Source organism: Oxyura jamaicensis, chromosome 14, assembly GCF_011077185.1.
Source record: "Oxyura jamaicensis isolate SHBP4307 breed ruddy duck chromosome 14, BPBGC_Ojam_1.0, whole genome shotgun sequence".
Taxonomy (NCBI): Eukaryota; Metazoa; Chordata; class Aves; order Anseriformes; family Anatidae; genus Oxyura; species Oxyura jamaicensis.
In genome coordinates, this window is record NC_048906.1 from 15761002 (window position 1) to 15778312 (window position 17311).

The window sequence follows — 17311 nt, forward strand, 5'->3', positions numbered from 1 at the left end:
TTTCCCTCTGTTAGGAGCCGCCCTACTCCACCCACAGCACCCTCCCAGTACCTCCAGCTGACTGGAGGCAGCATTTCAAAGTGTCCATGCCACATGCTGAGGAACTTTTAGCTCTTTACTTCAGAGCCTTCCCAATAAAGCTTTTAGTTTAGTTTTCTCCGAGAATGGAGAAAGAATACCAAGTTGGTCATAAAATTTATCCTTTTTCCTTGAAAAGCCAGTCACCTCACATTGGGCAATGATTATTAACTAGCACACTGCTGAGCAAAAATGCGTTCTGAAGAGTGAGTTATACTTTACTGCTTACACGTTTGTTGTGCATTTGCTTTCTTATTTATTGCATATTTCATTTGTTGCTCCACGAGCCAAGCCCTCAGACTGTATTTCAATAGCATTCTGGACAACCATCCTCAGAGCACAAAGGCAACAAAACAGACTTGAAAATGTGTTTTAGAGCAGCTGACTACTGCGTGTCAGCCACTGAATTAAATCTTTCTTATGCTCCGCAAAACCCCCTAATTCCACAAATACACTCCCAATCTCAATACTCTATTCTTTCTGGCAAATCTTCCTAACTACTGCTATTTTTGCTCCATTGCTTGCACCACTCATCTGAAGCAAATTTTGAGGACTTCCAAAATTAATTACTGCCTTCCTGCTTTGCCTCTGGCAAGAAGCTGGTACAAACATCACCACCAAATTAAGCTGCATCTCAAATCCCTTATTCTATGATAAATGGTTCTTCCTTTGTCTCAGGAAACCCGTAAGTCCCAAAAGTCTTCTCCCCACCCTTTATTTTCCTCTCAAATGATGTATCACTTATGGTTTGTGTCATCATCAGACATTACATATGAGGTGACTGCTCACGCACCACTGGAACAGAAACCCTTACTGGTCACACTCCTCTTTTGACCTGTCTAGGCCACTTACACTTGTAGCTATACCTTTTATCCCATAAATGCTGTCAGTATTTTATGTATACCCTTGGACCATGAAAAAGCAGATTAATTTTTTCCAGTCCTCCCCATTACTGGATCCTCAGCTCATTTCCTGTCTTCTTCCCGGGCTCCTTTTCCATGACTTGGAAACCCAACACTTCGCCTTGGAGGAACGGAGAAACAGTGAGCGTAGGACAGGGCAAGGCAGCTGATCGGAAGAGAGGACAGAGAAACAAATGCAGAGAGAGGTATACCACAAACTGTTCAGAATGAAATTCCTGGCATTTTTTTTTAAACAATATATTATTCAATTAAGAATCTATACGGATTTATTTCTCCTTTCAGAAGCAGTCATGACACAAATTAATAGATCTTCCTTAAGAAATAAAGTTCATTAAAAACACCGACAGCTAGTGTGAATCCTTTGAAGGTTTCTTATCTAAAAGTTTTTTGTTTGCTTGTTAACACCGTGAACTAACAGAATCGAACCACAGACCTCCAATTTGAATGCCATTACATTCAAGTTTGGCAAAACGAAAGGCAACAAAACCCAAATGTTATGGGTCAAAGTCAGAGTAAGATACGGATTTATGAATGATTACAGAGAGTCGACTTGCAGAAGCAGCAATAGTTTAGCTGCAACTTTTTTTTCATAGTGAAATACTCTTCCATTTCTGTGGAATACTCTGTTCCATTTCTGCAAGGAAAAGATGTGTCATGCCATGCTTTTGCAGTAAAGAATAAGATATAAGAGACAAAAAGAACCAAGACAAGATAGACTTGAGGCTGAAAAGAGAAGGCTTTTTTTTGCTGGAGGTTATTGGGGGCAGAAGCTGCACTCTGGGGCAGAGCACTCAGACTTGCAAAAGAACTGTCGAAAGCAAACTCTTTGATATGATATTCAGTTATTTCACCTACTTGTAAGCACCTGGGTTTTGGTAAGTGGCAATATGTTGAGTTTGTTGGTGTGGTAACACAACACTGGCATACTTTTAACAGCTAAGCTACAGAAAAGGATATTCATCTGTGCACATGTAACAGGAGAGCCTTTCTTTACCTGTTTAAGCTTGTTCACTAACCCCATCAGACACAATATGCTGTCTATAATTTTACCTAGCAGATACACTTGTTTTTTTCCTACTACATCCTTTGACCATTAAAATGTTAAAGAAATAAACACACATGCTGTTTGATTTGCTCTAGCTCATCTGGCTAAGTTTATGTATTTTAATACTCCTGTGGATGCTTTACTCCTGATGCATTTTCAGCACATTTTAAGATCAAAGAAACCCCCAAAAACAAGAAGAGAGAGACAAAGGATGAGTGAGCAGATGTCTATCTCACTTGGGCTTAGATAGTCTTGGTAAACAAGAGACGGCTCTAAACATCCAAATGATAACCTGTGGGACACTAGACATCTCTTGGATTTTATTAGGCTGTCTACTGTGCTCTAGGAACTTGCCTCTCTAGCAAGGCCCTGGGATTTATCCTGTACACTGTTGTATGGCAAGAGAAAAGTCATCCATCACAAGGACCATGCTGCAGAGAGATATCCTGGCCACTAGTACTGCGCTGCATGATACAAGACAAAAACAGCGTGCCTTCATCAAACAAACCACTACCACTGCCACCCTCTGCCCTGTTAAAATATTTGCCAAGTATTGACACAGAATGCATGACCCCAGAACACAAAGGGAACCCTTCCAATATAGCTTATGGACACTTTGTTTCTAGATTTCATTATCGCTCCTACCATCATCCCTACCTGTTAGATGCAGTGTTCCCAGCCAAGTGTTTTTAACGTCCTTTATTTTCGTTCTTCCCTCTTCTGCAAATATCAGTAGCAACAAACTCCTAGTGAGTTCGGCAGGCAAACAGAAACACTGTAACTGCAAGAGCACTTATTTCCTAGCACCCAGCCTAATTCAGCATTCTAAACAGTCCAACTGCACTTCAAGTCACCACAACCTTCCTTCCCAGATCCAGCGATTCCCACCTCTCCCGGAGCTTTGGCTTCCACAGGGAGCATCCACCTGAAGGTGGGAGCCCAGCTGCAGGGGAACCAGAAAGGCTGTCCCAGATCCACCCACTACACGCCTCCCCTTCCAGCCCAGCCCATCCATTTGCACACGTGCAAACTAAAATTCACGACACTGGTGTCTAAAGCACTCTGGCAAAACCATGGGATCTTTCTATGTGGGAAGTTAAGTACCTGTATCAAAGTGACCAACTCCAGTTACATGGTAGCACTGCACGTGCTGGATTAATTGCACGATACAACCCCTGCTCTAGGGATGGCTTTATACGTCATTTTTCTATTTCATTTATTGAATGTACTTTTTTGTTTGTTTGTTTTTAAGGAATACCATTTTAAGCATTGCTGGTCACGCAAAGTTTTATTTGATTTATGTTACCAATTTTAATAAAGATGCAAGTAAGTCAAAGATTGGAGCAGATAAGAGGTAGGTTTTTCAATCTGCTCTGCAAGCGTGGAGTGAAACCAGAGACAACAAAATTTTTTCTTTAGTATTATTTTACTATTGCTACTATTATTCTTGCAATGGTCCTTTACATGAATCCTTTATCCAGGACGACAGACGAGACCGCTACCCTTCAGCCCCTGAGCTGGTGCACTTGGTTTGTCAGGTCTCTAGCAGAGCTCACCAGCAGCCGCGGCACCAGCCAGAGCTTCTCGACACCCAACTCTCCCGTACCCGGTTATGTGGTTCCTAATCCTTGTGATTCCTTATCCTAAGGTGGAAATGGAGTTGGGAGGAGGAAAGCAGGAGACAAAAAGCACATTAGTCCTAGGTCATTTAAGTATTTTTGAGACTAGATTGTGTTTTTGAACTTTGATTAGAAAAGAGGAGAGGATTGGTGGAAATCAAGGCATGCACACCTCCCCAGAAGAGCTGGCACTGGCAGCTGCACGTGTTGCTGGCTGCACTGGTACTTTACACTTCTTGCAATAGTAACCTACATTTCAGTATAGCTCTAGCAGCCTAACTCCAATCCTCATATTTGATTATTGCTTGAAAAAATGCATCCAAGATAACCTGTAGGGCCCTGGAGAATGGGAGATGCATCTCCCCACTACTGCAAGTGGAACTATAGCTTTTTTTTTTTTTTCATTTATTTTCTCTTAAATCTCACAAGACAGTTAAACAGGCCAAAACCCTAAACTATTCAGGCACGTCCAGGTATTGAACTACCATTAAAATGTTACTTTAAAATAACTTGTGCTGCTGGTGAATAGAACAGACACAATCCAAACACCTCTGAGCAGACCCCGGAGGCAGCTGCATACCCTCACCCACGACACATGACCTACAGTTACAGATCCTAATAAATGGCAGAGAAATGTGCTAGGGTGGGGAAAGTGTTCCAGCTCCCAGAAAACTAATGCCTAAGCCAATATAATCATGAGTCTTAAATATGTTAACTTGACAAGTTGGGTTTCTATAGCGCTAGAAATTCTGGGTTATCTGTCTGAGCACAGATGCCACTCCTAGCCTGGCACGGGATCAAGGCACTATCTGAGTGGCAGCAGGGGAAAAGGAACTGATACCCCTCTGGCCTCTTCTCTGTTCTGGTCTGAAGAGCATCTAGACAGGGCTGCCACCAAAACCAAGGTACTCTGCCTGTAAAATAAAAGCAGGAGATCCCAGGCTGCCCACTTTGCCAGGCACTCTTCTGAACTCAACCAGGATGTAGGCCAAAATTATTATTTTCAAAGTAGTGACCTATTTTCAGAGCTTGTTCTCCCAAGGCACCCTCATCTAGGAAACTGGCTTAAAGGAGGCTTCAGTCATCCCCAGAACAATTCACCCAGCTTAGAGACTGCTCCCACGGAAAGACTGCTGCCAGTAGCAGGGCGATGGGCAGGTTAACTGGTGTTGCACACCAGGCTATGGGTGAGCGAGGCAGCTGGAGAGCCAGGTTACCGAATTAGCCCTCCAACCAAATTTCTGAGCATGATAAAGAAAACAAAAATGCAACACTACCACCAAGAATGGGTTTAACACTCAGAAGTTAACTAGCTTCTCGTGGTATCCAGCACTCCAATATTTAGGGCAGAAATGACCCATTAATTGCTCAGCAATTCCAATAGCTTCAAAAAAATGTCTTAGACCAAACATCTCTCTATTTACAGAGTTGTATTCTGCCAAAATTCCAAATACTTCTCCTGTAAGCCTATCCTTTGATTTAATAAAGCATGCAGGTGAGGTGCTTAATGTGCATTTCAAGGTATATTAAAACAAGAGATCAAAAATGAACATTACCCTAGTTAACCTCTGCCAATATTTCACTCAAGCTACACTAACTGGACCCAGTCTAGCATTAAGCTAGTTTTGTATTCCCAAATCTAACCTGTGAATAAGGTGATAACAGCAAAAGATACTTAAATTAACTTTAAAATGACCAAAATTACATGCATCTCCTCCTATAACCTGTATATTTATGAAAAATGTTTAACTCTGAAATTTTCTAAGCAGCCTGCTACAAGCTTGTACGATCCAACTACATTTCAGAAACTGGCAGGCCTTGTTTAGATGAGGACAATTAAGCTGGCCAGAGAGCTTGGCTCACAGAAAAGCCACAGTAAGCACTAACACCAGGTCTGAATATGACCTTGAATTTTTTTAATCACTGTATCAGAAGAAAAGCTGGCTTGGACAGGAGGTTTCCCTCCTTCCCAAATATTACACTGTGATTGCTGGAGATTTTAATACGTACTTTAATCTAAAAATAGTAACCCATTTAGGATAGGGGAGAAAGCTGAAGATCCTTCAGATGTATGTTCAAGTTGGAGAATTCAGGAGCATTTTTAGCTCCAAGGAATGCCCTTGTGCAAAAAAAAAAAAAAAAAAAAAAAAAAAAGGTATTCAGAAGCAGAAGCAGACCTATAATGGTAACAATTTCATCCATTTCATCCCCAGAAGTGGTTCGCATCTGAACAACATTCAATTTTTATAATGGTAAAACCAAGTGTCAGCAGTAAGAACTAAGTTTTGATGTGTTACTCATCCTCGTAACCTTGCTACAGCCCTGTCTCCTAATGCATTTACTGATGGAGAAAGGTCCCAGTGTCAAACAACGGTACCTGGGAAAGTTAAAGAAGTTACGGAAGTTATCAACAGCTTAGAAGTTCTCTCTGTCTCTCCTGCCTCCTCAGTCAAGCTGGCCCACTTGTTTGCGAGGCCAAACAATGAGCTAGACCAGTGAACTGAGCTAGGTTAAAAATAAACCCAGAATAAGGAAGTTACTTTAAATTTCATTCTCTTCATTCATCTTATTTACCACAGGCTCCCCCAGACAGTTGGGACAGTGCAAGTGAGGAGGCAAAAGAGAGGTGTAGATGTGGAACACTGCTCCAGAAGATAGCTGCTCTCTGCAGGAGGGTCAGCGCGAACCGTACACAAACTCTTCTCCTGGCTCCCAGTAGCACATAAATAGTGATCTCAAAACAAAAAAGTCAGGTTTAGTGCCCAGATGAAAATCCAAACCTTTCCCTGCAGCTTTTGCCCAGTACTGGGTTGGGCTCCCCATCCTTATAGACACTGGTGTCCGGTGGGCAGCTGCACAGAGACACAGGAGATGCTCGATGTCGCAGACTGCAGCGAGGTCTAGCAGCATGCACACCTGCTAACTGTGAGCAGGCTGCTGCTGTGCTCGTTTAAGTGAAAGTTAGGTACCAATAATGGTGTATTTGAAGAAATGGACCTTGATGGTGTGCTCTGTGTTGAATTCAGTGCTACCGGTGTAGCTCGACTCGCAGAGGGATGTGTTCACACTGAGGCTCACGCTCAGACTTGACTACTCTGCATTGCGATCAATCCAGTCCTGCCATTCCACATGGGTTTTGTTCTTCACAGGTGCCACAAAGTATCTAAATGTTGATTCAACATGGATTCAAGTTATCAAGGTCCATTTATACAAATGATTCCAGTCAGGAGTACTTTTGTAAGATGACCAGCAGATACTTGCTGACAAGAACCACTGGAGGCACGGGCTCTCACTGCATTAGTGTCAACACCTCTCAGTTTGTTATATTGAAGGCTGACGAAAGGTCTTAAAGAATTAGTTGAAATATCGTCTTAACCCAGCAAGAGGTCACTGACCACTGCAGCTGAGGTTTCACGCTGAGACTACAGGTCTGCAGATACGTGCTGTGGTTCCGCACCCAAAGACAAGGATGATCAGGGGCTGCTTATGGGCAGCAGCAGGTGAAACAAGATACATTTCCGCACAACTTCCCACGTGTTCTTCTCCTCCCTCTGTGCCATTACCAAGATCAAGAGACGCCTTCCCCAGCAGAGATCCATCGGTAGGCAGAGGAGTTACAGAGCACTCCTTCCTCCAGAGAGGAACCCCAGTAATCCCTTCCCAAAACAGATCCTATCCCTCCCTTGCCAACCCTTTCCTACTTCGGAAGCTACACTTCAGAGCGGAGGGTATAAGCCAAAGCATAAGCTGATGAACAAAAGTTGAAGAACAAGACAAATCTGCTGAGAACAATAAAGTATCTTAAAATCAGTATGAAACTGAAATGACACATTTGAAGAAACAAGCAGTTATCAAATTCTGTGGTCGAGATTTTAAAATACAATGCTTAAAAAAATCAGAAAATTGCTATTTGTGGCAGATTCCAGTTTGATTTAACTACTAAATTCCTCAGCTGTACGGTTCCCACCTTTGTGGCATGATTGAGATACTGCACAGCACTGTACTAGTTTTTAAGGGGATCACTTTATAGGTGTACGGTTGAAATCCAAGTAGCATCTGAAACAGTCGCACTGAAATAGAGGAGCTGAAAACCACACAGGAAGGATGAGCAGAGGGAAAGAAAAGCAGAAGAGAATTGTGAAACACCACTGCTGCAATTGCTACTAGCAAGGAGGGTTTTGCATGTGGTTTGTGACCCATTCTTTAATTCATATAATTTACAGATGCACTTGAGTTACCTTTGTGTTCAAACTGTGAATAGCATCTATTCTCCTCCAGAAATTACCTTCGACCTTCAATGTCATTAAGTAACACTTGACCAGGTGAACTACTCTTCAGAATAGGTTAGCTCTTTCCCAAAGAAGAAGGAAATCCAGCTTTCCGTAGCTTGATTTAATGAACATTCACAGCATTCACACAGCCTGGGCTTAAGCAGATCCCGAATTCAAAATTCCCTTTAAGAAAAATTACGTCTCACATTGTCTTCAGATCTGAAGCCTGTAAACCTATATAACAGCATCTGAGTGTCTAGACATCTCTAAAATCTGTAACAGAAGCAAAACAGCCATTTATCTAAACAGAATAGTTAAGACATGCTGTGAAGGCAAACTTGTGTCTAAAAACTGTTAGCTGATTACAGTTACCAGAAATATCCTGGCTGTACATAACTGAGATGTATTGCATGACTATTAAACGGCAACCACGAGGAACTGGCTGCAGCAGAATAGCCTGGGCTTGGAGGCAGGCAGCAAGAATGCAAGTTTTTCCTTACCTCCAAATGTAACGCTTCTGTTCTTGAAAAAAACAAATACATAGAAGATGCAAAAACTACCTTACCCACCAGGCCTGCCAACTGTGCCTTGACTGCCCAAAACAAAACGTATTTCTAGGCAAGAAAAAAAAAGGGGGGGCAACTGATCATTGCTCGATCAGTAACCCAATAATCAGAGAGCAGTGAGACAAAAAACACAACGGGTCACTGCTGAAATACTGCAGAGTCCTAAGTGCACTTCCACACAGATACCCATCTGGTCGCAGGGGCTGCGGCACCCGAACAGGAACGGCATCAGTGATCATCGCAGCTGCTGGACAAAACAGCAATGTGCATCCCGCGACGCATGAAAATAAAGGTACCAGCAGCAGAGCAGCCAGCCTTCCCGGTCCTGCGACCTGACCTGCACACCGGACCGTTCGTACCAGCACAAGCCACAGCCAGCGCAGTGCAGAGGTGCAGAACACAAGCTGAAAGCACCCTCCCTGGAACAGAGCAGCCCAGACACACCACCAATCCCCCCCAAGGCCACAGCACCCGTGTGGGAGATGCTCAGGAGTTCAGAAGGATCACCGCATAGCCTAGAGGCAAGATCCTGCCCGCAGCCTCAGCACGAGATTCACACCAATAACTTCCTATCGAGGCAAAGAAAAATGCATTGATCTTATACTGAGACTCTTAAAAAATATCATTTCCTAAATGTCCTACATTTCCATCATTTCTTAAATAATGTCTCTGTGTATTAAGTGTTTTACCAATGCATTTACTATAGATGTAAATTCTGTGCCTTTTTAATTGAAGAATTAGCCATTTTAACAAAAAAATATCCACTACTGACCCCTGATCCATTTAACAGGAAGAATATTAACTCACAGAGATGGATTTGGAATTTAGAACTGCCACTAAGTTTGAACAGACTTTTGCACACTCCTGCTTTTATCCAAACCTCCATCAAAGTTCTGCTGATCAATGCCAGTGATGTTAGAAAATAGACCTCTGAAAAATACAGGAAGCAAAATTTTTTTTTTTTTAAACATAGCTCAGAAGAAGTCCATCCAATTGTTATACTCGTGTAACATCGCAGTTAGAGCCCTAAAGAAAAGTTTGCCTTAGATCTCTACAAAAACGCACATGAACAGCTAGAGATGTATTTGTTAAGAACACTCTTTCAGTTGCACCTTGTGAAATCACTAGACAATCAAGCTTAGAGCTATAGCAAACACTATTATCAATGATACTCCTACACATCCTTTCAGATTTACAGAAGGAAAAGGGAAATTAGGAAAAACAACATTAAGAATTTTCACCGACTTCTACATTTAAATCAAATCCTATAGGAATGCAATCAACCCCTTAACATACAAAATACAAAAGTTCTGTTTTCCACCTGTTTTATGGAGGTACATATAAAAAAGAACTGACTGCATTTAAAAAATAATATTAATCCCCTCTCCTAGGCTGCAGAGTGCTGTGGAACTGCTATAGACCTGCTTGGAGCTTTCCTCTCACAGGACGCTTCAGCTTGTTCTCACACCATCTTCCACTGGCTTGCAACATGCTTTGGAGCTGTCAAGGTGCTGGTTTTGATGTGGGACCCCACGCGTTCAGGCCACCTGGAAGACCACCTCGCACACCAGCGTCCATGCAGGAGCAAGCTGAGATGCGGGCACCTTCCCTTCCCAGGTCCAAGGGATGCTCCCGGCACATCTCTGCAGGGCAGCGCTCCGGAGCTCGCTTCATGGCAGCAGGCAAGGAGAACTGGACTTGCTGATGCTGAATGTCCCGTCCTCCTGAGATGCTTGGTGCAACAAACTGTCACGGCTTTGCTTAAATCTTTACAATTTAAACAGGTCAGGAATGACTTACTGCACTAACGCTTAAAACAGCTGCCAATTACCAAGTAAAACCAAACCGAGACATGCTGTGCTGCTTCCATCACAGGATTTTAATTTTACCCAAATTTACTATCTTTTTATTCTATGCTACTTTAGGTGATTTTGCCTGACAAATACAGGCATGCTGTTACACTGAACAATCAAGCTGTGTTATTCCAGATGCACATCAAGTCCAACACAAGCCAGTCTTCACGTGTGCTTTTGTACTCTGAATAGCACTCCAAACAGCACCTAGGCATTACAGTGCGAGATGTGAAAGAGTGAAATGGCCTTCCCCAAACTGCAAACACTCAGTACAGTTTAACTGTTCTCAAAGTCCATCCACCTATTTCCAGCTGAATTGTTTCTGGTCGACAAAAGCCCAGCCACCTAGTGAAAGTACGCAATATAAAGCAGAAACACACGGGATTTCCAAGCTGACCATTCCTCATTTTGCTGGCAATTCATTCAAAACCCATTCTGATCTCTCAGCATTTCTAAACCCACAGAGCTTGTTTTACTACAATCAGTAAACATAGGTGAAGAAAGCAGTTAGCAGAAATATTGAAATGCAAGTGCTAAGTTCAAACCTGCAATGCTGCGCACAGATACATTATGCTACAGCTGTTGCCACTGATTATGAGCACTTCTACTCTGAACATACAGCTTTTTGCTAGTGTATCAGGCTACAATACTAAAACTATCTGTGCAAAATGCACTAAATATCTAAAGTACTAGTACAGGAAGTTTTTTAAGAACTACCCAGCATATTTAATAACTTGATAAATACAATAACCAGCCTACAGCCCCCAATCTACCCGCCAAGGCATTTTATATTAAATGTTAATCCGCTGGTTACATCAAACTAGCACAAAACAGATTTTCTCTATATACTAATATACATACATCTGTGTTTGAAAAGAAAAAAAAGCTGTAGTTTACTAATACCTTCTATTGCAAGCTTCCCAATACTTTTCTCCTTCACAATCAACATTTTACAGCCACGAGATACAAAGTTAAGCTAAAACAACTCATCTAAAACATCTCAAAGCACAAACTAAAGCAAACAATGCCCTGTTTTAAATGTATAATCATTTAAGAAAAAAGTGGGTGCTTCACAAGCTCTAAACCAGTTCATTTTCACCCTTAGCCCAAATATCGAATGATGTCATGCAAGATGTACTGGCTGAACTGGTTTCACTGCTGCAGGCTGGATGCGCTGCGCAGATTTTTTTGTGATAAATTATTCTGCAGCTCTGAAACCGATTCAGTTAGTCTCAAACAACCATCGCCAGCTGTGGTTTTAGGGTTCAGGGCTGCGCTGCTTTTACACACACAACTTGCTCCGTCACTTAATGCAGCAACCGAGTACCATGTAGCAGATTTTACGTCTGTTCGGAATTCAACCAGCAGCGAGCAACAGCTGGGACGGAGCAGGGAGGTCTGATACGTATTGATCCGTACTTCATCCTGAGCAGCGCTACCTGTTTCCTTCTGCATTTTACATGCATTTACCACTACTTGATTTAGTTCACTTCTCCTTCACTGAAAACATACTAAATCTGAGAGCTTATTAAGCACTTATTTGACAAAGAAAGCACAGAAGAGAACTAGAGATAGTCGGCACTCTTCTAAAGTCCCCTCTGTGCCGCCTCCTCAGCTGGCACGGAGCAGCTCTCCAAGAGGGATGCACTGCACGCCACTTCCCAAGGCCAGGCTTGCTGTTTCCAGAGGCACTACACATTATCATTACAGGGCATAAGAGACCAGGCCTGGTTCTTCACTCTAGCCATAACCTCAGAATTAACTTAATTTTGCTTGTTGTCTGCTGCATCAGCGCTTTTATCACCCCTCACTTGAGCATCATCCCTTTCTTGGAAAACCATGAAGGCTGGTGAGGGGAGGGGGCAGGAGGAAGAGGTAAACAAGCAGGTACCCGTGTTCATATGCTGAGCCTGGCCCGTGTGTTCTCCTTCCAAACATACCGCCCCCTTCCTCAGCACTGGGCTGGAAGCAGTGCCGAGGACAGCGGAGGAGCTCAGGGAAGAGGGATACGGGCTTCAGGAGCAAGGCACACCAGGGCAGGCAAGAAAAGGACCAAGCCCCAATCTCATAAGCAGCTGATACCAAAGTGACAGGGATGGAGAACACTAATGAGGACAAATTACTAGAGTATTCAGAAGATGGGCAAAAAAAAGCGTTACGGATTTGTGACCAATCTCCTACAATGGGACAGAAATCCAGTAAGTGCTGTCAGCAGCCAACAAAACATGGATGATGAGCAAGGGCCGCAAACTTGCCATTGCGTGGACGCTGAGAAAAAGTGCGATTTTTAAACTTATCTCACACACACACAGACATCTCCTCCTTTCTAAATAGCTTGCATCATTTCACCTGAAATCCAGATCTCAACATTAAACTAGCCTAACTAGGGAAACACCCAGCGGACAGCAGCACCAGGGAGGATGCAGGGCTGCACAAGGAAAATACAAGGCTGCAACCTCAGCTACCCATCACCACGTGTCCAAGGGCTATGCTACGCCTGCTACATCTGAAACGAAACAGCCCTAATGCGAAGCATACATATGTATACAACTACAGGCAGAGGCTGAAACTACAAAGAGGCAAATTCAAACTATAAACAAGGGAGACCTCCAGTTATTAAGCTGCAAATGAGACTTTCCATGGAGGCAATGAAAGAACTTTATGAAATACGTAACTGTAGATCTGTATTAAGCCAAGTTCTTTGAAGCACAACTAGACACATTTGTGCAAAGAAGTTCCCGAGGACACATTCAGAACGCAGGGGATTTGGGTTCAATTACACCTCACAGAGCAACTCACCAGCAACTGAGCAGCCCTAATTCTTTGCACGATAAAGCAGCCCACGTTCCCTACCTTCAGTACAGAAAAAACAGTATTTATTTTTTCCACTAAACTTATTTAGTGTATAAACAAATAAAATATTCTGTTGAATAATTCACTAAATTAACATCTTCAGAGGGCAATTATCTCAAAATTGGGCACCGATGGCTAACGCGCACACTCCCTGGCTGTCTCAGTGCAAAGGCAGCCGCTGTACCAGAATCACATGCTTCATGCATCAGCGGTGAGGGGTGCTGGCAAAATCCATTACTACTGACATAATTTGGTAAGGATAGGCTGCTCAAGGTGGCAGTTTTCTCGTTCCTTCCCATCCCGATGCCAAACCTTCACCATATTAATATAACACTAAACAGGGCTGCAGGGGGAACCAAGTTAAAAAGTACAGAATGAAGCCACATTAAAAAAAAAAAAAAAAATTCAATCACTTTACAGGGACAAGAAGTTGCGCTAGCACAAATGTTGGGGAAGGACACAAGAAGAGAATCAGCAGCAGCCAATGCTGTGTTTTCTAGCTAGGGAAGCTATCGTGTTCAGCTGAAGGTACAAAACGTTTTCCTACACTTCTCATAAATTCGGAGTTTCTCTGTCCATGCTTCGCTACCACTGTACCTCAGTAAAGCTGATTTCAAACAACATCCACAGGAAGACTAAATATACAAAGAGGTGATTCGTAACATCAGATTATTCTAGCTAATTTGGAAGAAGGTGAGCCGGTATCACACGTGGTTGTATGGAGTAGGTACCTGCCCCTTATCAAGTCTGTCATCGCTTCTTTAGCTCACGATGCAGAGATTAAGCAGCTTTCCTTTCTAGAGGGTACATCTCCCTCACTCCCGAAGTCTGACCACCCCGTGCACACTACTCTCACTTAGTGTCCACAAGATCATCGATGAAGAGTACATTAGTCACAAGGGAAAGGGAAGGGAGAAAAACCCTGGCCAAGAGAGCAGATGCACAGAATATCATATCCACTTAATCCTGAAGAATTCCATGCTTTTATTACTGCTTGATAGTTATTTTATTCATTAAAATGTGTTCATCTAGTATAGGTGTATAAAGAACAAGCATGCCTTCACATAGCTTGAAGCCAAGAAGTGCAATTTTCCACTGTGCATTCTTCACATACCTCCTAAATCTAGTGTGATCACTCAGTAAAGAATGGCATCTGACACTGTCTTATGCATGTTAAAATTAAGCTAACTACATGCTATTAAATATTTTCCTCGCTGCTTGAAAACATCTCTCCCATGGAAGCATGAACACCCATACCTGAGATGATGAACACTGTTTTACACAAAATATATACCCACGACATCTACTTTTAATAAAAGTTAGCAATAAACTGATCCCAGCAATTTGGTAATTTTCACATTTCAAAGGGGGGAAAAAAGCATTTAAAAAGAACCTCCAAAGGCTGAACAACTTTTGTTTTGCACACAGACAGGTCAGTAAGCTCTCACAAATTAGCGAGCTCATAGCGTCATCCTGAATCAGCTGAGCACAGCCTAATAGATCGCAAATAGACTTCTGAGGCAACACTGCGTTCCCAGGGATGCCGTGCTGATGTACACAGACCCCTTCCTCTCCCCTCCAAAGGAGGTGGCCACCAGCATAAGGTCCACACAACCAGAGGGACTTCCACGTGTCTTTTGGGCTTCTGCTTTCCCACTGACAGAGGGGATGCAATCCTGAGAGGTGCAGGACACCTTTAACTGATTAAAGCTGTTCAGCATTTCGCAGTGTGCCCAGCATGGTGGAACACCAAGCCCATAAAAAATCAAAATAAAAACATTGGATAGTCAATAGTATTATGAACTTGAAAAGGATTTTGAGAAAGCAGATTGCTAACGGCTATCAAAAGTTTGCTGGAAAATATATCCCACAAAACGCTAATGTGTGCGTATGCACGCACACAAATACGAAGCATTTAAAAATCTTTTGTATTGGTCACCGAGTATACAATAGGCAATTGGGAGACTTTTCCAAAAAAAAAATCACGCCAAAAGCAAACAGGTTTTAGCTATAATTTTAGGAAATAGAGATTTACATTCAAAAAAGCAAGGCTTCCTGTAATGACCTTTTAATCTTGAAAGGTAAGCACACAGTTACTGTGACAAACTTCCACTAAAACACCTTTGCTACTTGTAATTTCCAGGCCTGTTATTTAGTAGAAATATACATCTGCTATGTCAATTTCCGTGGTTCACAACCGATTTACCTTACTGCTAATCCAAATCCGTGTAACAAAACGTGTGCATTCATGGCCAGCCACCCTAACCAAGATTTAGGCGATATTTTGACCTCCAAGCCAAAGCCCATGGGCACACGCAGCACTGTGCCTGCCCTTCCCGAGGAAGCGAACCCCCGACGCGCTATTTGCCCAAAATAACTGCGCGGGGCTGGGTTCGTAGTTTGGAAGGAGGGAGGAAAAAAAAAAAAAAAAATCAGGCGAGAAACGCCGAAGGGACCACTCGGGAGCCGCGGGGAGCAGCGGGGCAGCAGCCCGCACACGCAGTGCCTCCTTTATGAGCGCGGCGCAACTGCATGACGGTGCAGGATGAGGGCCGGCGGCTCGCGGGCGCTACACATGGGCAGCGCTCAGCCCCCGCCGACCCCGCGCTAGGCCCGGCCGGGCGCGTTTGCTGTAAATAACCCCGGGATGAGGGTTAATTAAAAATGGCGAGCAGCGTGGCTGCGCGCATACAATGAGCGGCCCCGCACCGGCCCCGGCCCCGGCCCGGCGCTGCTCAAGCCCGCCCCGAGGGGGGTGGTGGGGAGGCCCCAGCCCCCCACCCCCACCCCCCCACCATTCATCCCCGGCCAACGCGGTTACCCCCCGTCCCCCACGCCCCGCTGGAAAACAGGGCCCGGGCTGCCCTCCCCAGCCTTCCGCCGGGCATCGGCGTCGCCTTCCGCGGGAGCGCGACCCCCCCCCTCCGCCGAGCTGCAGGGATTCGGGGACCCGCTGCCCCCCCACCGCCCCCAGCCCCCGACCCACGCGGGAGGCTCCCGGTGCCCTCCGAGCGCTGCTGCGCGCCCCGCCGAGCCTCGAGCCCCGCACACCCGGCCCGGGGAGCCGAGCCCCCTGCGGTACGGCCGCTCCCCCCCAACCCCCCCAGCGCGGTTCGCATTCTTGCAGCGAGCCCCTCCCGGGCCGGCTCCCCCCCCCCCCATCCCCCGCTCCCCCTCCGCCCCCCAGCCCCTCGCACGCTGCTCCCAGGCTCAACTTTCCTCGCTCGGCGCCTCCCGCCGCCGACTCGCCCGCCCGAGCTCCCCCGGCCCCACAGCACCGTGGCACGGCCGGCCCCGGCCGCCCATGTTTGCAGAGGAGGACAGAAAGGGCCGGGTGCCTGTGCACCGGGGGCCGGGTGCCTGTGCCCCGCGGCTCGGGGGGTGAGGGCCGAGGCAGGGAGCTCCCCGCGGGGGGGGGCCGGGCTGCGCCGCGCCAGGGGCTGCGGGGAAGCCCCGGGAGCCTGCGGCGAGGCTGGGGGAGTTCGGGGGGGAAACTCGGCGCGGAGTTGAGGGCCCGGGGGCCGGCCCAGCCCCGGCCTTACCTTCCATCTCCATGTCCTCGGGCTCGCTCAGCTGCTGCTCCCCGGGCTTCTGGTGCTGCTGCTGCTGCTGCTGATGGTGGTTCATGTCGGGCTGGGCTTGGGGCTGGGGCTCGGCGGCGACGGCCTGGGCCTTTCCCGCTGGGAGCTGCGGGCCTGCGTCGGGAGGGGAAGGGGCGGAGGAGCGGCGGGGCCTGGGCAGCGGCCGGGACTGGGCACCCGCCTCGGGGGGCTGCGGCTGGGCTCCGGCGGGCAGGGAGCGGGCAGCCGGAGGAGGCAGCGAGACGCGCACGTATTTGCTCGCTATTCGCCCAATCTCGGCGGCGGCACCCGGTCGGGGGAAAGGGGTGGGGAGGAGGGACAGGCCGGGGGTGGCGGCTTCCCCGGGGGCCGGAGGGGAGGGGACCGGGACGAGGGGAGGGGGGAGGGGGGGGGAGCCGGGAGATCAGGAGTCAGGGCCCGGCGGCTGTGCCCGGCGCTTCCCCCTCCCCTGGCGAGGCGTCCCCGGCGCTGAAAAGTCGGGAAGGCGCCGCGGGGCCCCTCCTCTGCCCTCCCGGCCCCCCC

At 46.0% G+C, this 17311-nt stretch overlaps 1 protein-coding gene across 1 annotated transcript in view; it reads right to left on the reverse strand.

The window, feature by feature from the left end:
- The window catches only part of USP7 (ubiquitin specific peptidase 7), a 70666-nt gene extending 53361 nt beyond the window's left edge, over positions 1-17305 (reverse strand). The window contains exon 1 of the mRNA XM_035339885.1: positions 16751-17305. Within this exon, the coding sequence (XP_035195776.1) occupies positions 16751-16835 (85 nt within the window). The 5' untranslated portion in view covers positions 16836-17305. The remainder of the gene's footprint in view (positions 1-16750) is intronic.
- Positions 17306-17311: the final 6 nt, after the last annotated feature.